At 39.7% G+C, this 26,143-nt stretch overlaps 2 protein-coding genes across 2 annotated transcripts in view; both read right to left on the reverse strand.

Moving 5' to 3' along the window:
• The window catches only part of RGSL1 (regulator of G protein signaling like 1), a 71,948-nt gene extending 63,292 nt beyond the window's left edge, over window positions 1-8,656 (reverse strand). The window contains exons 1-3 of the mRNA XM_081823196.1: window positions 8,644-8,656; window positions 5,596-5,678; window positions 1,963-2,096 (exon numbers count right to left, since the gene is read on the reverse strand). Of these exons, the coding sequence (XP_081679322.1) occupies window positions 1,963-2,096; window positions 5,596-5,678; window positions 8,644-8,656 (230 nt within the window). The remainder of the gene's footprint in view (window positions 1-1,962; window positions 2,097-5,595; window positions 5,679-8,643) is intronic.
• Window positions 8,657-16,637: 7,981 nt separating this feature from the next.
• TEDDM1 (transmembrane epididymal protein 1) lies at window positions 16,638-18,547 on the reverse strand. Its single transcript, XM_006729148.2, has one exon. The coding sequence runs from the start codon at window positions 18,391-18,393 to the stop codon at window positions 17,620-17,622; it is 774 nt and encodes a 257-aa protein (XP_006729211.1). The 5' UTR covers window positions 18,394-18,547; the 3' UTR covers window positions 16,638-17,619.
• Window positions 18,548-26,143: the final 7,596 nt, after the last annotated feature.

The raw sequence follows: 26,143 nt of genomic DNA on the forward strand, positions 1-26,143 counted from the left end.
GACCCCAAGGGTCCTGAGACCACACTGTCCCCAAGGGTTCCACCCCCCACTTAGCCACCGGAGCGACGTCCCTCAGCAGAGCTGACTTCTAAAAGTTCCAATTTTGTGCTCCGCGGCTCTATGACTTGCCAGAAGCTGCTGACGGAGGCCCCCTCCCCCGCCGTCTATCCTCCCGAATATCGCGTCGGATTCACTTCTCTGCATGACCTACTTTCCAGAAAGTGGTCACTTTTCTGTTCAGAGAGTTTTTGCTATTCTTTTCTTTGATCTCCTGTTGAGTTCGTAGGTGTTCAGAATGGTTTGATCCCTATCCAGCTGAATTCCTGGGACCAGACAAAATCCAGGTCTCCTAGTCCTCTGCCATCTTGCTCCCAACCATTGGATGCCTTTATTTTTTTATCTGATTGTTGTGGTTAGGACTTCCAGTACTATGTTAACTAAAAGCGGTAAGAGTGGACATTCTTGTCTTATTTCTGATCTTAGAGGAAAAGCTCTCATTTTTTCATCATCAAGTATGATGTTAGCTGTGGGTTTGTCATATATGGTCTTTATTATGTTGAGGTATGTTCCTTTTAAACCAGCTTCATTGAGAGCTTTTATCATGAATGGATGTTGAATTTTGTCAAATGTGTTTTCTGCATCTATTAAGATTATCACATGATTTTTATCCTTCATTTTGTTAATGTGTTATATCATGTTGATTGATTTGCAAACACTGAACCATCCTTTCATCTACAAAATAAATCCCACTTCATCATAGTAAATGATCCTTTTAATGTATTGCTGATTTCAGTTTGCTAATATTTTGTTGAGGAGTTTTGCATTTATGTTCATCAGAGATATTGGCCTGTAGTTCTCCCTTTTTGTAGTGTCTTTGTCTAGTTTTGGTATCAGGGTAATGCTGGCTTTATAGAAGGTATTTGGAAACTTTTCTTCTTCTGTTTTTTAGAATAGTTTGAGGAGAATAGATATTCTTCTTTAAACATTTGGTAGCATTCACCTGTGAATCCATCTGATTCTGGTCTTTGGTTTGTTGGAAATTTTCTCATCACCAATTCAATTTTATTACTAGTAATTATTCTGTTCAGATTTTCTATTTATACCTGATTCATTTTTGGAAATTATATGTTTCTATGAATTTTTCCATTTCTCCTGGGTCGTCCAATTTTTTGGCATATAATTTTTCATAGTAGTCTCTCATAATTCTTTGTATTTCTGTGGTGTTGGTGGTTATTTCTCCTCTTTCAAGAAAATAAAGATTTTAAGTTTCGGGGTTTTCCTAGGGAATCAGAGGGGAGTGTCTTTCTAAGCTCTCCAGGTCTCATAGAAAAACAAAATCTTGTTGTGAGTATGGCTTAGAGTGATCTTTCTGATCCCACCTGCCACTGGTACAGCATGGTGAAGTCATTGGTAAATCTAAGGTGTATGTAGTGGAAAAGGAGAACAGGAAGGGGGAAAAGGAGAAGAGAAAGACAGTAGACAAGGAAAACATATAAAGAGATAAAAAGATTGGGAGAAAGACATGTTTCTGAAGGAGAATCGTAGGGTAGTCATTAGGAATTGCAGAGCGGCACCTTACCTTAGCTATAATTTATAATGCAAATAATCACTGTGGCCAATGGGCTGCCACTTCCTATCTTGTACCCATGGCAGACATTGACAATCAATTCTCAGAGTTTTTCTTGATTAGGTGCGGCTCCAGAGTTCTAAATGGTGTTCCAAACATTTGCTACCCAGTTATCATAGTGGACATGAAAGATGGATATCATTTGCTGACCATAGACTAAATTATACTGGAGATAATTTACCAGCAATTGTCGCCCAAGTGGTAAAAACACAAAAAGGAGAAATGTCTACTTGGCTTGATGCTGTTTGTAAGGTCCTACTTACCTGCTTTATAGTTTCTTCCAGAGTCACCCTCTGGGCTTCCTCTTCCTTTTATCTCTCCATCTCTCAATCTACACTTCAAATTTAGCTCCCTCTCTCCCCATCCCAAATGCTCTGCCATTCAAGAATCTTACCAAGTCATAAGGTATTTCTGGCCACAAGCTCCACTGTGAATTTTCAACAGTATAAAATGGTGTCTGACCAAAGACCTGCAAAAGAAAGCTAGGAAATAGCCAAAGAGGTAGAGCTTCTCTTCACAAATGTGTTACACTCCAACGGTAGCCACAAGGGAAAGGGGTTCCATTGATTTCCTATTTTAAGGGACATTAACTCTTAAATTCATTCCCCTAAATCAACTTGCCTTGCAGAAAAACACCCAAAATAGACTAAACTGCAAGATTCATCAATCTTTTGGGTCTGCCCTGTCCCAACCTGGGAGTTATCTTGTCTGTGTATAAAGGCCAAAGCCCATGATATTAAAAGGTATTTACTTTTGCATTGAATTATTAATTTCTTTTTTTAAGATTTATTTATTTATTTGGGAGAGAAAGAGAGAGAAAACACGAGTGGGGGAAGGGGTAGAGGGAGAAACAGAATCCTCAAGTAGACTCCCCAGTGAGTGCAGAGCCCGATGCAGGGGTCGATCCCAGGACCCTGAGATCATGACCTGAGCCAAAAATAAGAGTCAGACACTGAACCGATGAGCCACCCAGGTGCCCTGCATTATTCATTTCTGCATGGATTTAGAGAGAGCAGACTAGAAGCCTTTTTATGAAGAGAAACAGTTTTGGATTTGCCTAAACTCTTGAACTGGAGAAAGTAGAGGGACCTAAGGATGAGGATTAGGGGTACAAATTACTTAGTGGGGTCATTAAGAGTGTCCAAAATTGATAGATAATTCTATGTTACTGTCCTGGAGAAGGGACTGTGACCCAGGCAACCAGCTTTGAGACTAATGGGCAAGGGCCTCTATGTTTACAGGTATGTAAGCTTAGCAGTCTCACCATAGGCACCAACATGTCTCAAAGTATCCCCACATCATTTGTGATAAACTAGAGGGGCTGAAGCCCCAAGTCATGGCTGCACTTTTAGCACATTATTTCAGCCTGACCATCTCCCCAAGACTATCAGTCCCATATTTTGTCAGTCTGAGGCCCTCTCCTTTTCTCCCCTTTGTCCTTGGCTATGAGATATAAAAGGAAGGCAATGGTACTGATTGCTTACAAATATCAGCCTGTGAAGGAGGCTCAGTCTTTAGTGACCCCTCTCTGCACGGCACTTGGGGTTTGACATGACACGCCCTGCCCGGCATGTGAAGTTGTCTTTATGAGATGTATGGTAGGGCTATGTAGTCATGAGATTATGTGGGAGTAGTGCATGGAAGCAGTTTCACCATGTGACATTTGTACCACAGGGGGCATGAGGCTGATGCCAAGTATATACATGCCGGGTATAAAGCCTCAAAACCTGGTCAGATCCCAGAACTTCCCCAGACTTGCCATGTATTCTTAGTAAAGTCATTTAATTTCTGAGATCCATCTGTAAGAAGAGAATGGTGTCCATCTCACAGGGTGATTATAGAAATTAAATGGTCAAAATTTATAAGTTGACAGTGGTATTCAACATGAACTAATACTGTCTCTCTAAATAGACCACAGCTGCCTAAATGGCCAAAACTTTCTTACATTCTTGGCTGGGATTCTACTTCCCACATCATTCTCACCATTTCTAGAACATTATTGTAGGCTGCATAAATTGTGTTGATGAATTAACTAACGAAAATGCCTCAAGATTACTTCTGTAACCTTTCATTAAGACAGTGATACCACCTTCCACCGAGGCACCTGACTCCTCTCCTCGTTACTACCTCTCCCCGACATTCAAACAGTGACAAATCCAATATTTTTCTTTGTAAAAAAAAAAAAAAATCTCCCTTACTTGTTCCATTCTCTTCATTCTCTTGCCTTTAGGCCCCCATCACTGAAATAATCTCTTAACTGGTCTCCCTGCCTCCACCATGATCCACCTGACAGCCCAACCTATGGTCAGACTTCTGCAGAAATAATTTTCCCAAATGAAAGTCTGATCATGTTACTTCTTTACTTGAAGCCCTTCAATGGCTCTCTAGTACCTTCAGGATGATGCTCTCAGAGTCTATCTATGCAGTTTTGTCTCTTGCTATGTCTGCCTCTCACAACTTTTTCTTCAGCCTGCCTTAGTTACTTAGAGTTTCTCCCCAAGTAGCATAGGATTGTTTTCCCTGGTACCTTTACTTACTCTATTCTGTTTGTAAGGCCTCTGCTTCTTAATACTCAACCCCTCCCCCCACCCCCGTCTTTTTCTCCTACCTCTTTATCTACATTTTTCTCATTTTCTTCCCCAGCCAATTATCAAATATGTTGTCTTCTTTAAAAACTTGGCTTGTATCACCTATTCATTGAAGCCTTTCCTGACCTATGAGGTAGGAGTGGCCTCTCCAGCTCTGATGCACTTATATACTCTTGCTGCCTTCTAAACACTCCTATCATGTCACCTGGAACCCTTTTTGCACTCACCTTAAATACTACTTTCTCTCATTAGACTGGGAATTTCTTGAGAACAGGGATGGCATCATTAATATCTGCATCCCCAGTACCAAGCCCACTGGCTGGCACAAAGTAACTACCCAATAAATGTTTGTGAGGTAGTATAAAGTGTTCTTCCCCCAGTTGCATGAATTTCACCTTTTAATAGGTAGTTTTCCATGGAAAAGGACACACTGAGTCACAAATTATAAGGCACCAACCTTAAGATATAACCAGAAACTTAAACCAAAAAAGATATGGAATCAGTCTAGGTTTGGATCTAAGAATATTTTGATGTTTGAGATTTTAGTTGCACAGGTTAAGAAAATACATGTTTGGTTTCAGGCAACAGCTCAAAAAGTGCTAGGTGCCAAACACCTGGTAAGAAGAATAGAGCAAAATAAATAATCCAAGGTCCTTGTCCTGCAGGAATTCACATTCTCACAATTAAGTGGGAGAGACAACACCCATATAACACAAGAGGGTTGGAAAGTGCCAAGGGGCACAGAGGCAGGGAGAAATAAATTCTGATTAGGAGAAGATAAGAATTTCTCAAAAACAGGATTTAAGTAGAGATTTGAAAAATGGTTAAGACTTTGGTAGGTGGAGGGATGCCTGGTGGCTCAGTCAGTTAAGTGTCTGCCTTCAGCTCAGGTCATGATCCTGGGATCAAGCCCAGCATGGGGCTTCCTGCCCAGCGGGAAGTCTACTTGTTCTTCTCCCTCTGCCCCTCCCCCGCTCATGCTCTCCCTCTCTCTCTCAAATAAATAAAATCTTAAAAAAAAGACTTTGGTAGGTGGAATTATAAAAACTAACAACACAGTCAAGAAGTGGTGCAGAGGTGAGAGAATGCCAGTCCATGAGGGTACAGTTGCTGTCACTGCAGATCTGGGTACCAGCAGAGGGTGTGATAGGAAATAACCGGACAGGCAAGGGCAACCAAGGAAGCTGAGGATTTGGGATTTATCCGTAACGCGAAGCTCCTAGAGATTTTAAAGGAGATTCGGGTTCCTATTTATTTGCTCAAATTTAAATAGTTTTGAGTTAGTAGCAGTTTATTTTCTTTTTTTAATGTACTCAGCTCTGTGAGATTCACTATTTGGCTGTTGATGAAACATTTGAATTTAATTCTGGGAATACTTACCGGAAGAGAAAGAAATGTGTTGAAAAAATCAGCAAAGATTTCATCCTCTAGCAGAATTATAAGATTTGTAGAACCGATTATCTCTATATGGGAAGGAAAAAAAAAAACACCCCATGAACTAGGGTTGCATTCAGGATGAGAAAATGAAGCAATAGAATGGATTATTTCACATGGCCAAATCTCAGCATTTGATGACCCTTAGGGTCATCTATCTTGATTTTTCCCTCTGCAATACCACTCTGCAATATCACTCTGCTTAAACACTCCCAGCTGTGGGGACCTCACAGACTTACAGGGCTACCATTCCATTTATGAAGAAATGAAATTATTAGGAAGATTTTCCTATTGTAAACTGCCTTCTTTTATCTTCTTTCCATTTGTAGAAATTCTGCCTTCTGAAGCTCAACAGAATTCATCTAAGTCCTCTTAAATGGGTCAATGCTCCCATATTTATAAAAACATCTCAACCTTCTGTCCACCTCCAACCCCTCTGGCTAGTCAGTCACTAAGCCATTCTTCAGCCATTCCTCACATGGCCTCCTTTCTACCTGGGTCCTCCCTCTCTGGCTAGAGTGGCACCCACAACTCAAATATTCTGCATGCTTCCCAGGGAAGAGCATAGACAACTTTGCCCATTTATATGTTCTATTAGTGTGGCCCAAAATGGGATCAGCTTTGGGTGCTCTCACATTATACTATTAACTCCACTATCCTTTATTTATGCGGTCACTTTTCAGAAACCAAGGGCAAGAATTTACATTTATTCCATTTGAATTTCAACTTGTTGATTTGGGCCCAACAAGAACTTTTTTGAATACTGATTTGGTCATGCAAACTATTTATTACTCCTTTTAGGGTTGATCATTGTGTAGCAGAATTTAATCTGAGGAGATGAATGTTGAATGTCATGAAGCCAAGCATAGAGACCATAGGTGGACTAGGTGCCCCCTCAAAGTTTGCTCTAACTCACTGTCTATGCTCTTTAATGCACAATATTCAACTAGTGAATAATCCAGTTGTTTCATCAATGCCCAGCATTTTTCTATCAGACCCAAAGTTTATAATGAAAGACTTGTAAAATGAGCAACATAAATACTATATTAGTCCTATCTCTCAGTCTAGTTAAATGTCTGGTGAGAATAGTAAGTGCCACTCACAATTGCTAGAGTGCAGTTATGATAATTTAAGAAAACTAAATACTCCCCGCCATCATTTTTCATGATGATGGTAGTTATTGTCTTTGTATAATAGAAACAGGAACCCAGACAATCAAACACTATTGTAACAGAGCCGATGTCAGTTTTTACCCTTTGCTACACAGATGCCACTGCTCTTCTTTTTAGAAGCATTCCCTGATCTGTTTCATATATTCCACATGAATGATTCCAAAACATATGTTTTGAGTACATACTTTTCCTTGGCTCTAGTTCTAAATACCAAATGAGCTATGGGACATCTCTCCATGGACATCTACCAGCACTTCTATCCCAACATTTTCAAAGCTGATCTGATCATTTTGCTTCCTAACCTAATCTTTTTCCTATATTCCCAGTCTCAATCACTAGAACCACCCTCTTCCAATCGTCTAAATCAGAATCCTGAAAATCATCTTTGATTACCCCCTTGTTCTGTTTCTCTTCCTCTCAAACACTCCCATATGCAATGGAGGACCATGTTATGTGGTCTCTCCTCCTACATATCTCTGGAATGTATCCTCTCATCTCCATCCATTAAGTCACTGTCTTTTTTCAGGTCCTATCATCTCTCACCTAATGATCTATCTTTCCTTTCCAAGCACTTTCCACACACTGCCACCATAGTCTTCTAATGCTGTTATTGTTAAAGCCCTTCAAAGACTACTCACTGTCCTACAGAATCTAAAGCTTCACCAGATCTGACTTTTGGGTTGTGTGCCAGCACCATCTCCTATCGCACCATACCGTGCTTCCTCCTGTTTGCCAGCCAAGATATTGCTCTTTCCTGCACATGCTATACACTCTCACTTCCAACCTCCATATCTTTGTTCCCATATTCCCATCACTTAAAATGTCTTCTCAACCCATCTCCTTTGCACATCACTAATCATCTCTCAAGAACTGGTTTACATATGATCTTCTTGGTGAACCAAGCATGGTAGAATCTACCACAATGGTAAAATCAATCACTACTCCCCTGCACCATTATTTACATCTCCCATAATTATAATTAACAAGTCACTGTTTTCTTCCATTGATGTCTCATCTGTCTTCCTCAATAGACTGAGCTCTCTGAGATGAGGAACTTTGTCTTTTCACCTTTCTTTCCCTAGGCACTAAAATTGCTTACATAATATCTAAATTCTATAAAAGTTGAACAAATTGTTCTTTCAAGAGTTCTTCAATCTTTTGAGCTTTTGTTCAGTTGTTGGTTTGTCATTCATAGAGCCTGGCATGGATTTTTTAAATAAGATTATTGAGACAATCTGAATGCAGGAAAGTAGGGTTTGCAGAAATTTCCCAATTGATTGTGTTCCATAGCTATACACACTGTTGGTGACAAGGGGCTTGACTATGACAGAATTTGCCATTAATAAGACAGTCTTAATGGGGTATAGCAACAAGGCTTTCCACATCTTCCCCTTCCCTATCCTACTATGTCTTCATTCCTGTGTTTCCATTATCACCTGTTCTGCCTCAAAACTTCCTAATATTTGGGCAGGCCTTCAACATTCATTCCATACAATAAAAATACTGATTTGGGAACAAAAGAAATCATTGACCCCAAACCTCATGCTAGCCCTCTCCCTGGAGGAGAAATGGCACATGATAGCCCAATCTGCATTTTTCTTCCTCCTTAGTTGCCTTGTTGTTTTATGAATGGGGCTCTGTCCTATTCTTAAAGATCAGGTGGCATAAAGTGGGGGTGGGAGTTGGGAAGGAGAAGAAGAGAAAAAGAAAACAAAGGGCATGAAACATAAAAGCCACATGTGGTTTAAGACCCGGCAGGTGAGAGGTTTGCCTTATGTAGGAGGAGCTAAAACCCTCCGAAACATCCCTTTTAGATACTCACCAGCATTGCTCATGTTGCCATGCTTTCCCTGCCACTGTGATTGATTAGGAGGCAGAATTTTAGCCCCCAGTCAACAGAACTCCACCCCTTGTGAACACGCAGTGACATCCCTTCCAAGGGGTTCCAGATTCTACCAGGAAGTGGCCTATTGATCTCTGGTGTACACCTCAGTCTGAAGATAAGTCTTTGTTACCTGATCTCCTGGATCTCCTGCAATGTACCAGACTCTTCCTATACTTAGGCTTTTAGTCCATAATATTTTGTGTGCACTGATAGGTTCTTTATAAATTGTTTTCCAATTATATAGATCCTGAGTTTTAGTTCTGTCTCTTTAACTTGATTCTATGCTTCAGGGAAGCAAAGATCTGTTCATTTATTTCTAATGTGTCTTTTGTATCTAATATCCTTCTAGAAATTTAACAGGTATTCAGTGAATGTTTAATGACTTATCTTTCAGATAAGCTGGCAAATTCAACCAAATATCCAAGTGTGTTTTCCACCCTGTCTCCTCTTTCCCAGATAGTTTCTCCTCTGGCTATGGGTTACTTCATAATCCACTGGCTTTGAGAAGAAATAGAATAAACATTTGTTGAATATCTTCCATTAGGAAAAACCTAGGCTAGGTATTTATACTTTGTTCTCATTCAATTCTTAGTCCCACAAAATAGAGGTTATTACCTCCCTTTCACTGAAAGATAGTAAGTACAACACAGATTTTAGTCTGCCCATTTGAAGCAAGAACCCATGTTATTTCAAATATGCTAGTAAATCATACCTACTTTTCACATAAAAAATGCATTTGAATGGACTTAAAAATAAGCCCCTTGGACTTCCTCACAATGATCTATTTTTCTGTATCATTCCTCCTAACACTTCTTGTGTGTATCCTTCCATGTTTAATTAGACTTTCTTTCCTGCAGATGTTATAAAAGAAGTAAACCGTATCTCCAAATCTATATGGAAAGGAGATACTTAGAAAAAGTAATCCCGTATATCTAATAATTTACCAGAATATTGAAACAAAGCCATTTAACATTTTCATCAAATCATAGCATAGGCAACAACTGGAGATTTTCTGTGACCAATTTTGACCCCAAAGTTTCTAATCCTGATCAGTCCCCCATTCTTCTAGACCGATCATGCCAGAAAAGACAGAAGTAAGCAAGAGGCAATATGGGGAAGAAGCTATATTTATTTGTCTTCCATTTTAACTTTTCTCAAGATGGTATAAAGTTTTTCAATTGTAAACTAGGCCAGGCCTGCTTATGAGCTATCATGACCAATTCAAAGAAAAGAGCAGAACACTTTATCCACATAGAAATGGTCCTAGAAATGAAGAATAATCATAAATGAAAAGAAAGGAGAAGGAAGAATTTTCTAGAATATTTCCAGTTTACCAAGGTTTAAAATGTTTGTTGCAAGTTGGAGCATAAGTTTGCTCACAGAGAACAACTTGTGGTAAGATAAATGTTTAGAATAGTTTAATATGGAAATTAGATTTTGTTACTCATTTTTTTATTGCCTTAAACAGGTTTGAAGATTAAGATCTTGTTCACTTTAAGGATAGGTAACTCATTTTTGGGTAGTCCAGGCTTTGGGCCTGATTTACCACATTTGGATCTTTCTTTGCACTGTCCTAGGATACCTGTAAATTAGCCCAAAGAGGGTCCTGAACACTGAGTGGGGTCAGGAGAAAGTATGTTTAGTAGGGTTTTCTGCTGTTTTGTATTGGTCACTCAGTTTCTGACCACCTGTCCTATTTGGATGAATCTTTCTGCCCTGGCAGAAAGGACATGACACCTGCCCTAGAATCCACCCAGAACTTTTCATCTTAGAGGCATGACTCAAAATCTGAGAGGCAGTCAGAGACTATTTTTTTTTTAAAGATTTTATTTATTTATTTGAGAGAGAATGAGAGAGAGCACATGAGAAGGGGGAGGGTCAGAGGGAGAAGCAGACTCCCTGCCGAGCAGGGAGCCCGATGCGGGACTCGATCCCGGGACTCCAGGATCATGACCTGAGCCGAAGGCAGTCGCTTAACCAACTGAGCCACCCAGGCGCCCGTCAGAGACTATTTTTGATGGTGCTATGAAAACCTGTGCTTGATGGTGGGTGCCAGAAGCAATGGCACACTGTGAATGGCCACAAATGCTGAAAGAAGATGCCCTACTTGAAAATGAGCTTTGAGGGACGCCTGGGTGGCTCTGTTGGTTAAGCATCTGTCTTTGGCTCAGGTCATGATCCCAGAGTCCTGGGATCAGGCCCTGCAATGGGCTCCACACTCAGTGGGGAGCCTGCTTCTCCCTCTGCCTCTGCTTCCCCTGCTTGTGCTCTCTCTCTCTCTCTGACAAATAAAATCTTAAAAAGAAAAAAAGAAAATGAGCTTTGATTTAAATGGGAGGTGGTGCTTACCACCAATGACAAAAATGTATGTGGGTATCATAATAGCAGCTATGGCAATGTGGGTATCAGAATGATCTAACCCACAGATTCCTTGTGATGGCTATTGATCATAGGATCCCTTGGAAAAATGTGTGGGTAGGCCATTAGGATTCTACTTCAGAACATAAGCTCTGTGATGGCAGGGATTTTTGGCTGTTTTGTTTAATGATGCATCCCAAACTACTGCAGTTTCTGTCACATGGAAGTGTTCAATAAATATTTGTGAAGTGAATGAATTAACATAAATAGGACACTGTTTATAATTAATATAAAAATGAGCCATCACAGTGGAATATTGGGTCTCTCATTCAGTTTTCAGTCCTGAGTCAGACACAGGAGTCTTAAGTAAAAAGAAAGCATTTTTGCCCTTTAGGAAGAACTTTTGCAATATTTTTGCAAGAAATTACTGTGAATCTCTTTCTTAATCTTTGCTAAAAAGATGTGCTGCAATTTCCAGGGTAAAGATACATTGGGGTAAAGGAGACACCCAGAGCTTTGGGAAATCATTGCATTGTAGATCTGACCCAACACACAGCCACTAAGTATCAGAGCTGAGATGTGAACTCCAATCTATCTAATTCAAAAATTTCCTGTATTTGCTGGACAATAATAATCATCTTGGGACACTTGTAAAATATATGGATTCCTGAGCCCCACCCCTGCCCTTCTAAATCAGAATTATCAGAGGAAGGACCTGGTAATATACAAGTACCCCAGATGATTCTTATTATCACACAAGTTTGGGAGATATCTGATTCCCTTTCCTTTCGGCAACTAGAAGGTCTTGAAGGGTCAGGGATCAAGCATTCCAAGCCTGTAACCGGTGATGTTGGCTTTTAGTCCTTGCCATTGTTGGAGTGACAACACTCCCTTAAGTTGTTAATGGCTCTAGTAGTTAACCTCTGGGCTGTGGGGAAGATGGTGGATCAGTGATCAGGAGTAGAGAATGCCTGCACACAGCTTCACTGAAGACAAGTCTGAAAGCACACTGTGTTAAGGAATGTGGGTATATATCAGTGTCATATGTGCCATTCTTTTAGGAAGAGACTGAAAGTTTGTTTTGTTTTGTTTTGCCCAGGTTGTGATAGCTCTTTTCCAAAGAACATGATAAGATAAGGAATAGATGAGATTAGTAAACCATCCAGAGCTTCATCCTGATCTCTCTTAAGATGTATGTGTGTGTATTATACTGATTACAAATGAGGTAGTTGATAATTGATTGTCATATGATAGGCTACCAACTCATCTTGGAACACAAAACATGAAGATGTAATGAATCTCTTCACTTTAAAAATCAAAATCACTTTAAAAAAGAGTATTTGGTCTTTACATATACTAAAGAAAGCATAAAACTTTTTCAAATGTAAATGATACATTTTTGGTGGTTCATTATTAACATTCCTTCCAACTTCCAAAGTTCTTCTCTTCTATGGGACAAAAAGATTTTTTAGATATGACATGCTTCCCAACCTAGAACTTTTCAAGTCTTTTAACCCTCTCTTGGGTATGACACTGAATGACTCTCTTCTCAGTAACTTTTGGCTAAATTATTAGGGTTTATAGAGGTGATGGTCTTTCATCTGGATATTCACTTCCTATGAGAAGAGAGCCAGAGAAATGGAAGAATTATTTAATAAGATAACAAAGTGCCTGACAGCCCTTTAGAGAAAGGGAATTCAAGCCTCTTGTAGGCTGATGTTTTCAGTGAACAGAGTGTCCAGGAGATATTACTTGTCAAAATAATATTAACCAGTTTACAAAACCCTTGGAAGCTGACTTTAGTGATTCAAAAGTCACAAGGTTGGAGAGGATGGAGTCATCTGGAAAGGGACTTAAGAAACGTTGTTAAACAAATAGAAAGCTGGATGATAATAAATTGAAATAGCTGCCCCCTTGCAATCTGTTCTCTCAAACTGCCATCCTATTTTAACAGTAGGAAAAGAAATCACAACAATCAGGAATTGGATGAACTCAGCTGAAAGGAAATGGCATAGAGGCAGTGGTGCTCCACGTCCTGTAGTGCCCAGCAGTAGTAGGTGCTGGATAGTGTTTGTTCAGTTCAGCTGAGAAATGGATGTGAAGGCAATATGGAAAGCTTGAAGTCCTGCACAAATATAAAGACCTAAAAACTGTGATTGAGGAACGGGGACACTGAAAGAGGGTGAGGGAGAGACAAAGCAAGTAACGTAGAGTCATTGTCCAACTGTTAACTTATAAAAGCTTTAGATATAATATCAACAGACAATAGACTTCTAAGCAAACTATGCTTTCTGATTCGGAACTTTGTGTTCATTGCTGCTCCTTGTTAGCTACCTAAGGAAAAGATACAGCATGTAGAATTTAGACCTTATTCCTAACTGTTGCCATCTTTGCTGATGTAATAGATTTCAATCAAAGACTTCAGAATGGTGGTCAATGCAATACACGTAAGTTTTAAAGTCAAAGGAGGTGCAGTCTCATCCTAGATAAAGGGTTCAAAATGCTATTGGTACATAATAGGTCTCGGTGCAATTCTCTACAGTAACACAGAAAGAGAATAAAAACTGGAAAAGTCTTCCACTAAGATACCCTATTTAGCTAACAATTCATTTTAAGGAAAGATACTGAGTTATAAGAAGTACAATCTTTTGTGACTGATGATTAGTGAAGTCTTGGCCAAAGGCAAAAACAAAACAAACCAAACCAAACAAACAAACAAACAAACAAAAAACCCACAAAAACCCCAAAAAACCTCATGGATATAATCATACAAAGGGTTAGTGTTGATCCTATACTCTTTGACCTAAAATATGTATTAAAAATTCTGAGTTTTGGACAGAGAAGCCTCAAGAAGTTGGCAACAGTAATTTTCTTTCTTTTGGTTGAGTGGGTAAATTTAAATTTTAAATTTCATAATATGAAATGACTAAGGAATTTTAACTAACAAAATTTGGAAATGGTATCTGTTTAGGAAAATTTGATTTATCAAATGCATGATTTTATTGAAATATAATGAACAAATGATAGCAATTTTAAATAATATTACATTTATAAATAATTTTATATGTCAATTTTAAAAATTTAATAATTAGTATATTAAGTGTATGCCTAATATATTGAACGTTGATTACAATACAAGTAATTGCAATTATTTTTGTTGTTTTGGCACAATAGTCCCCTTCAATTAGTAAGAGCCCATTAATAATCTTCTGCCTTCAAATTGAAAAGTAAATTATTAAACTTTTCATAAAACAATTTTGTGTGGCTCTTCCTTAGCCACCCACCCTAAGGGACAGGAACTTGGTAGTTTTCTCTGTATCATTGGCCGGAAATTCCATCCCTGGAACTGCACTGCTAAGCTTGTGTTTGCTGAGCTTTGGTGTCTGAGCCTAGGAACATATAAGACCTCAAAATTTTTGCCCTGAACTCCTCTAACAAGCTCTACTTATCCATCAAAACCCAGATCAGAATTAAACCAACATTTCGTCTATGTTACACCTGTACTAGATACTTTATTTGCTCATTCACCAATTATTTGTTGCATACCTATTATGTGATGAGCTAAACAAGAACATTTTGATTATTTTATAAAGTTGCTAAAAAACAGTAGCCATTTCAGCTCACAGGGCATTGTACACGGTTTTGTTTTTGAGATACACACATATCTGTATATGTATGCATAGACATCTATACATGTATATACCTATATACGTTATGTATCTATGTATCTGTTTCCTTTATCTTATCCACATATAATCTATATTGATTGAATTCTATGCTTATTCATGTCCACACATCTAAGTTTAACAAGAAACAGACCTTCATTATGTTTACCAGATGCCTGCATGACACTTGGTTATGTATTTTTTTGCCCTCCTCTTCATCCCTTCATTTCTTTTAAATTGATACTTCAATACCAAATGGAGAGCAAGGGCCTTTTACAGGCTCATGTAAAGATGATGGCCTCTGGTGGACAGTGGTGAATATTACACCTTTCTCTCCACAACTCTGGGTTTTGTTGTTGTTGCTGTTGTTTCTAAACTTACCTGCAGTTGGCTTTACATTCCAAAATGGTTAGGATTACTTTCAGAGTGCTCATACCGACTGTGATGTGATGTGAAGAGTACAGAAAGGCCCTTTCATCCAAACATCAGGCCTGTCCATTCCGCCATTATATCAGGCCTCAGTAATAATTCTTTGTGGCTTTGTAGGACCCTGCTAATATTTATTTTATCTCAAAGGTACATTAGGTGAGACATGATAATATTGGGAGGCATTAATTTACTACAAGAGATGAGTTTATCAGCATCTAACAGGAGCTCAAAAGTACTCAGAAATGGACAGATCTGTCAATAGATGGCTGTGGTATCTCTCGAACTTCTATCTTTGTAGAGAGATAATATCTTGAAATATTAATATATTAATATTAGGCTTTGCTTTTCCATCCTTGTAAATAACTTTTCTCCCAATTAGTGACAGACATTCTCTCAAGATGATGTCTGATTGTAATTGTAAAAAAAGAAGAGTCGATTTTTAGTTTTAAAAAACCCAAAATATGCTCTTAATACAAAAATAGGAGGGCTGAGTGAAGTAGAAAATAGGGGTTTGCCGTATCAGTAGGAAAGAATGTAGAGGAAAAACAGATTCCCTACTTTCCCCATCTCAGGACACTAGAGGAGGTTCAACTCGGGTTCAGGACGGAGATGCTGCAAAGCTAGGCAAGGCCTGAAAAATACCCAAGGTTGTGGGGGAGAAACAAGCGGAAGGGAGCCATCGGTGACAAGCAGGAACAGGGAAGAACCTACAGGGAAAACTGCGGAGCTCCACTGGTCACCAGGACCAAGGAGAAACACAGAAGCTGAACTAATGCCTAAGAAATATTTTATTTCCACCCCAGGGACCACTGCTCATCTCCAGTGGAGAGCAGCATTGTTACCTGATTGGCTATCCCACTGGTGTAAGGTGAAAGCCTTCCATGGAGAGTTGCTGCCTGCTGGTCACATGCATGCCATCCCACATTCGGAGACATTGCTGACCACCATTGAAATGGGAAGCACCTCCCCATTTTCAGTAACTCAGAATGCTCACAAGCTCTTCAAACCACAGAATAGAAAACCTTACCAACCAGACAATAATTCACCCCTGCTACACCTGAACTTTTGAACAAGAAAATTAACAAGGAAGATTAAGGCCAGAACCAAAGGAAATCAGGTACGTCTAGTCCTCCAGAGGACCAGAAGCAAAAGGGAAACTAGGAGGATGATGACCCCCTAGAATCCCTGCCCCAGCCCCACTCTGTCCTAAGCCTGGATATTATAACCATGACCAAGAGTAAGGGAAGCCTAACAGATTGTCCATATCCTGCGGACAGCAGGGAAAGAAGCATAACAGGTGTCATAAAGACATTCTTTTCAAGTTCCCAACAATTTACCTCTACTATTCAGAATTCCACCTCCCTTGACACCCAGATAAAGCATTATGTGACATAACTAAATAACTAGCCTTAAGCTAATTTTTAACCCTTTTGAATTTTAGATTATCATCTATAAACCTACATGATAAGATAGTTGTGAGGATTAAAAAGAAAATTTTGTGGAATAAATAATCCATTGAATTTTACTACACATGAGAACCAGAAAGGAGTGGTTCTAGGTGAGTCTACTACTTGGAAATTGATTGAGGTGAGTGCAGAATAATGGGCTGATTTACCCAGGTAGAAGAATCTGACAGATTCTACACTCAAGGAGACTGGTAGATAAATTCTGGAAGCACCTGGATCCTTTTGTGTCCTCACTATGTGCAAAATGTTGCTCTGTTCTTCTAGATCCCGCAGAGGAAATTGCCTTCAAGGAGTGTGGTGATGTTATCATGGTATCACATATGTCCAAACTCATCAAAATATATACATTAAATATATGCAATTGTTTGTAAATTAAGTATATCTCAATAAAGCTGAAAATAAAAGATCTCTTTGTTGGACAAATCATAATCTAAAGAAAGAATTCAACAATAGTTCTCTGAGTCCTTTATCATTAAAATAACAGTTTAGATTTAGTATAGGTATTGAAGAGATCCAGAAAGAGAAAGGGTGAGGAGGTGGTTATTATGATGGGTCAATTATTATGATTTACTAAACGTAACTAGTGGTCAGTATTATCTCTCTGAGGATATTTATAAAGACCCAAAGGCAGGATCTAGTACATTTATTTTCATTTTCTCCTGGGAGGGATGTGAAGAGTACAGAGAGGAGAAAGGCAAGGAGAACACCTTGGCTGGAGTTTAGGAGAGGGATGGGAGGTGGGGGAAATACTTGGGGAGCCGAGAGTGAAGGTTATAGTAACATGCCTCCTGTGTTTCATTTGCCTGTCCCGGCTCACTGCTCAGCAAATGAGACTGAGAGAAGCCAGAAGAGGAAAGGGGTATGTCCATCCCAGCAGAGTCTGTTGCCTTGGTCATCTTCCTCTCTAACACTCTCCACTTCCCACAACTTCTCATCCAGGTGTTCCAGAATGTGCAGGTGATAGGAACCATTCTGAGTTTACCCAGGTTCAGACATCAACAAATGTAACAATACCACAAAAAGGAGAAGCCATAGACCCAGATCATCAAAATGGCAATGAAAGCCACATGCCAGCAGAAGAAAGTGGTGACAAATACAATGTTGTTTTTGTCATCATCCATCCATTTGTAGCCAGAAATTGGTTTGTACAGCATGAAGCCTATCTGAATCAGCCAAGAGCCTGTCATCATATAAAAAAAGGCCTTCATCACCCAAAGCTGCAGCATATTGGGAGCCCACAGCTCTGCAATCACCACCAGCACCAGCAGGAATATGGCCTGAGTGAACAGGATGTGAGACTGCAGCTCCACACCTTCTGAGTCCTGCATGTGAGACACCAGCAGAGGCAGAAACAGACACATGCCCAGGGCTTGGGCACCTTGCTCCAGAGCAGCACACCTCTGGGGCAGCAAGTTCTGGCTCACCACATCCACACACCCGCTCAGGAAGAAGGTCATATATAGAGTGAGATGTTGCCACTGTTTGCGGTACAAAAAGTTTCTCTGATGATATATCTTGCTGATAAGTACAAACTGTCCATGTATGTTATGTAGCTCTTGGGCTGCTAAAATGAAGGCACTTAATATCTTCACCAGCCCAACATAGTATATTTGCTGCAGTCTTGCCCATTTTCCTTTGCTCCAGGGATGGTGTGGCAGATATTGGACAGGGTAGTTGCATATTAAGGCCCTGGAGACTAGTCGTGCATGATAAAGTCCATAGAAGAAGAGAGACAGCCCCGGGTACAGATGACCCTCAAAGCCTCCCATGGAACTGAAGGTAGATCTGACCAAAGGTAGAGGCAAGCAGCTCAGGAATGGTCACCTCCGGTTCTAGAGTGTGGAGGGAGCTCCCTGAAGCCTACTTATATCTTCTCTCCAGCTCATTGCATCCACATACACAGGGGAAATGGTTTTGGAGGAAACCCAAACTTATGGTGGGGTGGGTGTCATGGTTTCCGTTCTGGTCTTCTGCTCTGGTTCATTGATAGCTAACCAACCATTGCCAAACAGTAAAATAAGCATATTCTCCATCACAATGTCTGGACATCTGTAGTTCTCAGAGATTATGCTATGGACTCCCCTTTCCTCTCCTCCTACTTGTCCTTCACGTTATTGCTACCTTCCTTACTTCCCAAATTCATAGAACATAAGGAAGAACTGAGAGAAAGCATGGAGAGCATACAATGTAGGGCATATCCCTTAAGATTCCTCACATATAATCTCATACAAGTACTAGGTACAAATGTATTCTCCTGGGTATAAATAGTCTTAAGTAAACACATACAATACTCAATTTCTCTGACGTTGTTTGAGGTTTGCCAGAAAAATATTCACTCCTGAGAATCTGTCTTCTGCTGATCTCCAGATCAGAAAAGAGGTGCCACAACTTGAGATTCTTTCCTTTGGGCTGAAGCAATGTTTTTCCAAGTTAAAATGCAGGTGAGTAAGTTCTACTCAGAGGTACTGATTGGGAATTTCTTGAGGTTGGTGTCTCGAAATAAGCATCCCAAGACACCTTCCCAGGTAGCTCTTAGGCAGACTAAACTTTGAATCACTGAGTAAAATGTATGTACTGGTTAGAAAGAAGATCCTATTAAGCTAAGCTTAGTGTGAATTAGCCATCAAATATTTTCTCTCATGAAATAAGCATTTAGTTAGAATGTAATGGTCATGTTACTCTTCATGACAGTCAGTCAAGTACAGGAATGTCTCAAGTTAAATTTGTCTCATATTGATCCTACAGATTTCCATTTTGGTTTATTTGTTGGTAAATTCTCTTTTGTTCTTTGTATCAATGGATCTTCCATTTTATTTTATAATTTTTACTGATATAAAAAACCATAATTTTAGATTGATCTTCATATTAACCATCTTGTTGCATGGACCTACTGCTCTTACTAATTTTCAAATGATTTTATATAATCATATTAACTTCAATAATGAAAAAATGATCTCCTTTAAGATATACCTTTGTCTTTTCTAATTGTCTTTCCCAGTTGCATTAGCATGACAGAATTCTATTATTGTTTTAACTATGAAAGCTCCCCTCTCCTGGGAAGTGTTTCCTCAAGCCATGTAGGTTAATGGGAGCTGTCATTTGCTGACAAATCCTGCTTTCCTAGTCACAGATCAGTCAAGGGATTGAGCACCTAACCCAGTGAGGCTAATCTAAACCCTTCACCAACAATTTAACTAAAGAAAACAGCTCTCAGCCCTTTCATAGATTATACAAATTCTGTTTACAGAAGAACTAATTCGCATATTTGGATTATATTTCCTTCTCCATGGATCCAATAATGTATTCATTATCTGTTGCTGTGTAACAGTTTAACACAATTTAACTCAGTGGCTTAAAACAACATGCATTTATCTCACTTTATGTGGGTCAGGATGCAGACAGAGAGCTTTGTTGGTCCTCTGCTCAGAGTCTCACGAGGTACAGTCATGGTGTCAGCCAGGCTGCATTTCACGCTGAAGCTGAATCCTCTTCCAAGCTTACAGGGTTGTAGCAGAATTCAGTTCTTTGTAGCTGTAGGATTGAGGTCCCCATTTGCTTGCTAGCTATCATTTCTCATCCACCAGACTGACAAAAATTAGCTTGACAACTGTCTGACAATGTGAAACAAATAGAATAATTAATATATTGCTAGCAGGACTATAAATTGATGCAATCACTTTGGAAAAGAATTTGATGTTATATGGCATTATATAGAGAGTTGAAGATATACATCCTTACTTGTTTATACTATACAGTAACTCTCATATATCCATACAAGGATCATATGCAGGAATGTCCCTAGCAGCACTGTCTCTATAGCTGGCAGAGAGAAGGAGGAATAATCAAAATGTCCTTCAATATTAAAAATTTATAAGATATTCATAAAATAAAATATGATAAAGAAGTAAAAATGAAAAATACAGCTACATTCAACAACATTGTGATAGTTAATTTTAATGTGTTGACTTGACTGGCCACAAGGTGCCCAGATTAAACACTATTTCTGGGTGTGTCCATGAGATTAACATTTGAATCAGTGGATTTAGTAAAGTAGATTGTCCATCCCAATGTGGGTGGGCCTCGTCTAATCTGTTGGGGCCTGAACAGAACAAAAGGCAGAGAAAGATGGAATTCACCCCTTTTTCTTCCAGCCTGTCTACTGGGCTGGGACATAGGTCTTCTTCTGCCCTTACACTGCAGTTTATACCATCATCTCCCTTGGTTCTCAGGTCTGTAGACTCTTGATTACAATGTCTCCAGCCTGGAGACAGCAGATGGTAGATTTCTGTGCCTTTGTAATCACATGAACCATTTCCTCATGATCAATCTCCTTTATGTATATCTTCTATTGGTTCTGCTGCTCTGGGGAACTCCGGCTGATATCAACATGGAACCTCAAAAATATAATTTTAGATGAAAAAAGAATGTCACAAAATAATATATACCATATGTTTCCAAATATATATATGGAATATATATATATATATGGAATCTATATCTATATCTGTATCTATATATAGAGAGAGATGTGTGTAAGTGTATGTGTGTAAGTGTAACTATAGAGATGTGTATAAGTTGCATAGAGAGGTATCCTTCCTTGTTGGGAGGAGACAGTACTTGAGCTGAGCTTTGAAGGAGAAAGAAGGAGTTTATATATATCTATCTATATCTATCTATCTATCTATATAGATAGATATATATATGTTCAAAAACACACAAAATTAAACAATGTGAACACATACATGGAACCATAAACAAAATTCAGGAAAGTGGTTACCTCCCAGAGGGGGAAGAATAGGATAGATTTGAGAGGGACACAGGCATGGCAAATAACAATGTTTTTCTGCTCTTATAGTTGGTGGGGACCACAGGAGTGTTGACTATATCCCAACTCTGTAGAGTTTATATGTATTCTATAAATGTTATTTTGTATCTACTCAATATTAATTTTTTTTTACAAAAATAAGAATTCTAAGTAGAAGCACTGTAGCAGATAAGTGTGACTTGATGTCTATTCAGCCTACTTTAGGGGGAGAAGGTAGGAAGACAGCTGTTTGCAATGGGCCTTTCCCAAATGCCCAAATGAATTTTTCTCTAGAACATCAACACTTATATATATCATTCTACTACTGGCTGTTTTTCACTCAGTCATAATGTGTTGGAGACAGAACTATTTTGTTATATATATAGAACTATTTTGTTATATAGACAATAATACTGATGCATTTAATATTATATTCTTTATCTAGTCCCCTAGTGATGGACGTGTTGGTCTAGCTAAAATTTACTTTTTAAAAAAAATTTTTTTTAATTTTTAAAAAATTTTACTTTATTTTATTATGTTATGTTAGTCACCATACAGTACATCATTAGTTTTTTATGTAATTACTGTTTAACAAACAATGCTGAGTAAATATTCTTCTTTAGAGGAAATAACCATAACTAGCATTTCTGAGTCATAGACTTTTACCTTCTTAAGATTTAATACCTAACGACGAATCTCCCTTCAAAGTGGTGGTACCAATTTTCACTCACCCCTATAATATATTAATCAACAAATTCTCCAGATTCTTTATCTCCACCTATACTGTCTTTGTCCAAGCATCCCCAACTCTGCATTGTTGCCACATCTCTTAACTGGGTTTCAATCCTCATCTATTCCTATCCACATTGCAACCAGAGTGAGCCTTGGGAAAAGAGAACTAATAATGCCACTGGCTGATTTAAATTCTCTAGTAGCATCACATGGCTTTGTGGATAAAATCCATACCCTTAGATTACCCTTGAAGGTGCCTCTCGCTTTGGCCTGGCCTCATTTCCAGTCCCTTCCCACCTGTACCATCATTATCTCAGGCATGTCAGAAGCTTCCAAGTTCAGCCTGGAATGGACTTCCTGTTCCACATTCTTTCTCTATTTGGGAAACTCCTCCTTTCTCCTTCAAAGCTCAGCTCAAGTACTGTCTCCTCCCAACAAGGAAGGATACCTCTCTATGCAACTTATACACAGCTCTATAGTTACACTTACACACATACACTTATACACATCTCTACAGTCACATGGTTTTACCACTCCTTATTTACTGGGAAGCATTTGAAATTGGAGACCATGTCCTGTCTTCTTTGTCTCTTTAGAAGCTAGCCCCATGACTGGAGGTACTCAATGAGAGTTTGATGAATGAATAAATGAGTGAACTATTACATGAACACATGATCTCTACCATAAAATGCTTTATGATCTAATTATAAAGACAGAACAGATACATACAAATGATGCAAGGCCACTAATGCTAAGAGCTAAATGCCAAATAAGTGAAACAAATGACCAGACCTATTCAATTAGAGGAAAGAGCTCACTCCAGCTGTAGAAGTCAGGGCAAATATGATCATTCCCAGTGAACAGGTGGAGACGCTAACATATGTGAGGTCAAATTTTATCTTCGACTCCTTTGTTCTTGGATGAAAGAGTATGGAGGACTTAGAATAACTGTAACACAAACACTCTCTTAGGGGCAATATTCCCTGTACTGAGAACACATAGTATAAACCAAGGGAAGAGTGTAATCCCAGCAAAGAGCTTGGTAATGCAGCACAGGGCTCATATTCAAAGAATGTTTGTCTTTCAGTGATAGGCATTGAGGGTTCATTAGTGAGGGGTAGACTAGATGGCCTCAAACCTCTACCAGGTTCTGCATGTGTGGCTGTAAGAGCCCATAGATTTCATGGTGAAAGTCCTGGTATAGTAACTAGAAAACTCATGTTCTATTAGAGGGACATAAATGAAAATTGCTCTCCTCTTACTCCTTTACAGTCAGTAACAGGGGGACAACTGTATGAAAGAAGAAAGTGTCATCTAAAAGGATGAAAGGAATGGTAATTCCATCTATTGATTTGGGTGTTTGTGGCCAAAAATAGGTGGAATGTAAATCAAGAGCTTCTGTTTGACCAAATGTGTCAGAAGCAAGGAGTTCCTCTTATTGAGCCAGATATACCACTGATGGGGCAGACACCTGGGATGGGGAAGGAGCAAGTGCCAAACTCACTAACTGAGGTTTCATAACCTACAAACAAGGCCTCCACCAGAGGCAACCCTCCTAGTACTGTAGTGGATACTTGGCTACTCATTGACTCACCCCTAGGGACAGGGTCTGGTGGGTACAGGCCCCAATAGTAAAGTATGAACCTTGCTGTTCACAGTAATTATCTCAGAAGAGGTTTTAAAAGTACAGAGTACTAAATTTTCACCCTGACCCTACTGAATAAAGTCTTTGGGTAGGGGCCTGGGAATCTGCATTTTGAGTTATAACCAACCGCTGCCCCCTCCCCCCCCATTGGTGATTCCAATGCAGGCCATCTTTCCTGAGACTTGGAAACCATTGCACTATACTAGTAAACATCATCCTGATCATTAGGCCATGCTTGGGCATCATCTTCCTGCCCTAAACAACCCATAAATTCACCCAGGAGTATGGGGTGACATCTTTATAAAAGCAGAACCCACAACATTTATCAAGAGAGGCTGGCATGCAGGAGGAGGAGGGGAGAGGGCAGAGGTGGGAGGAGGCTAAATGGGGGAGAGAGAGGGAAGGAAGGTGGAGGAGAGAAAGAGAGATGGAGAAAACTGAGAGAGAACACGGGGAACTCAACAGAAAGGAAAGAAAGGGTGAAAGCAGCCCAGTCCCTGAGAAGAGAGACAAGGAAAAGGGGAATCAAGGGGGCCAGCTGCTGTGCTTTCTCTCCCAAGGGTGGGAGAGAAGTAAAAAACCCTCCTTGTCCAGACTCCAGAAAATCTTATCAGGTAGTGATTAAGAAAATGAGGAGTCTGATTGGTGTTTGAGACCTAGTTTGGCCATTTGCTAGGTGGATGCCTTAAGATAAGGTATTCATTTTCTGTAAGATTCATTCTTCTCATAGGTAAATGTGGAATTGTGGGGTATCCATGAAATATTGTATTTTAAAGCAGGTTATAAATGTAAAGTATTTTAAGTTGGTAATCTTAGGGCTGGATGAGATCATAGAGCCTATTTCTTCCAAATCTCTGAAGATTCACAAAGGAAGGAAGGAACTGAAGCACAGAAGGTGATTCACAGAGTATCACATGGTTAGTGGGTTAGTTCGTGACAAAGTCTATGCTGAGATACTTAGTTAGTCACAAGCTGACTGTCACTAAGAAGTACAAGGCAAGTCCAGCTCAACTTGAGGCAAAGTATAAGTGGGGCAAGGCTGTGAGCCCCCTTTTCACCTAGCCCCTCCACTGATGGGGCCCAAGACCCCAGAGAGACACAAATACTTGGAAACAAGAATGTATCTGTCTTTATCCAGCACCATCCAAGGAGAAAGACTATTGGGAGAAAATAAGTACTCTGTTATAGTACTCTTTATTTATTTGACGGAGAGAGAGCACGCACAAGCAGGGGGAGTGTCAGTCAGAGGGAGAGGGAGAAGCAGGCTCTCTGCTGAGCAAGGAGGCCAATGCAGGGCTCGATCCCAGGACCCTGGGATCATGACCTGAGCCAAAGGCAGAAGCTTAACTGACTAAGCCACCCAGGCACCCCTGTCAAGCTTTTCTTTTACCTGCAAGTTCATTTAGTTATCTACATTCAGTCAAGGTTCTGAGCTAAATTATCCAGAGCCACTTTGATCCTAGGGTGAGGGGTTGGGGGACAGGGAGCATGGATGGGTGGTGGGGAACAGGAGAGTATCTCATTGGCCGACACTGGTATTTCCATCACTGGAAAGACAGATCCTCTAATGCTAATTAATAAATTGGCCTTCTGGTTTACATATTAGTGTCACTCAGTCTTTTAGAACCTAAACAGACTGATAAAATTGAGTTTCTGGATCTGTAATGCTGATTTATTCTGTCTTCCTATGAACCCCAAATCCTGCCCCACCCCACTTTCTGCCACCCCAGCTACAGCTGTCTAATGCTGCCCAGATCCCATATTTGCATTTAAAGGAGACACCTCAGAAACACCCGTGCCTTAATTTGATTCATTTCAATTCAATGAATGTGTATTAACTACATATAATCAGCCAGACACTGTGCTAAAAGCTGGTATTACAAAGATGACATGACACCTGCCCTCAAGGAACTCAAAAGCAGTACCTTGCCATTCAAAGTGGCCCACAGGCCACCAATGTCAGCATCACTTGGGAACTTGCTAAAAATGCAGACTCCTAGGCCCAAATCAGACCTATCGAATCTGAATCTCTAGGTGATTTGTATGCATATAAAGTTTGAGAAGCACTGATTTAGTAGAAAAGAACAACTAAAGCCATTTTGAATTAAATTTTATGTTGAATACACCAAGCATGATGGAAACATAGGGGAGAGTGTGGTTAACTCTGATGGAAAGGCAGACGTTTGCACTGAAATTTAAATTCAACAGGCCAACAACTTGGGGCTGGGGACCAGATGAGAGAAGGTGGGGAGGATTCAGGTGTGGGAAATGGCATGAACAAAACTATGAATGTGTATGGTGTCTGAGGGCAGGGGATGAGGGTGAGGGTAGGCCACAT

Source organism: Leptonychotes weddellii, chromosome 6, assembly GCF_054177405.1.
Source record: "Leptonychotes weddellii isolate Sample4059 chromosome 6, ASM5417740v2, whole genome shotgun sequence".
In the NCBI taxonomy this organism is placed as follows: Eukaryota; Metazoa; Chordata; class Mammalia; order Carnivora; family Phocidae; genus Leptonychotes; species Leptonychotes weddellii.

Bases quoted from the DNA above. Each gene is read 5' to 3' on its own strand.
- TEDDM1 (XM_006729148.2), bottom strand. From the start codon at position 18,393: ATGGGAGGCTTTGAGGGTCATCTGTACCCGGGGCTGTCTCTCTTCTTC.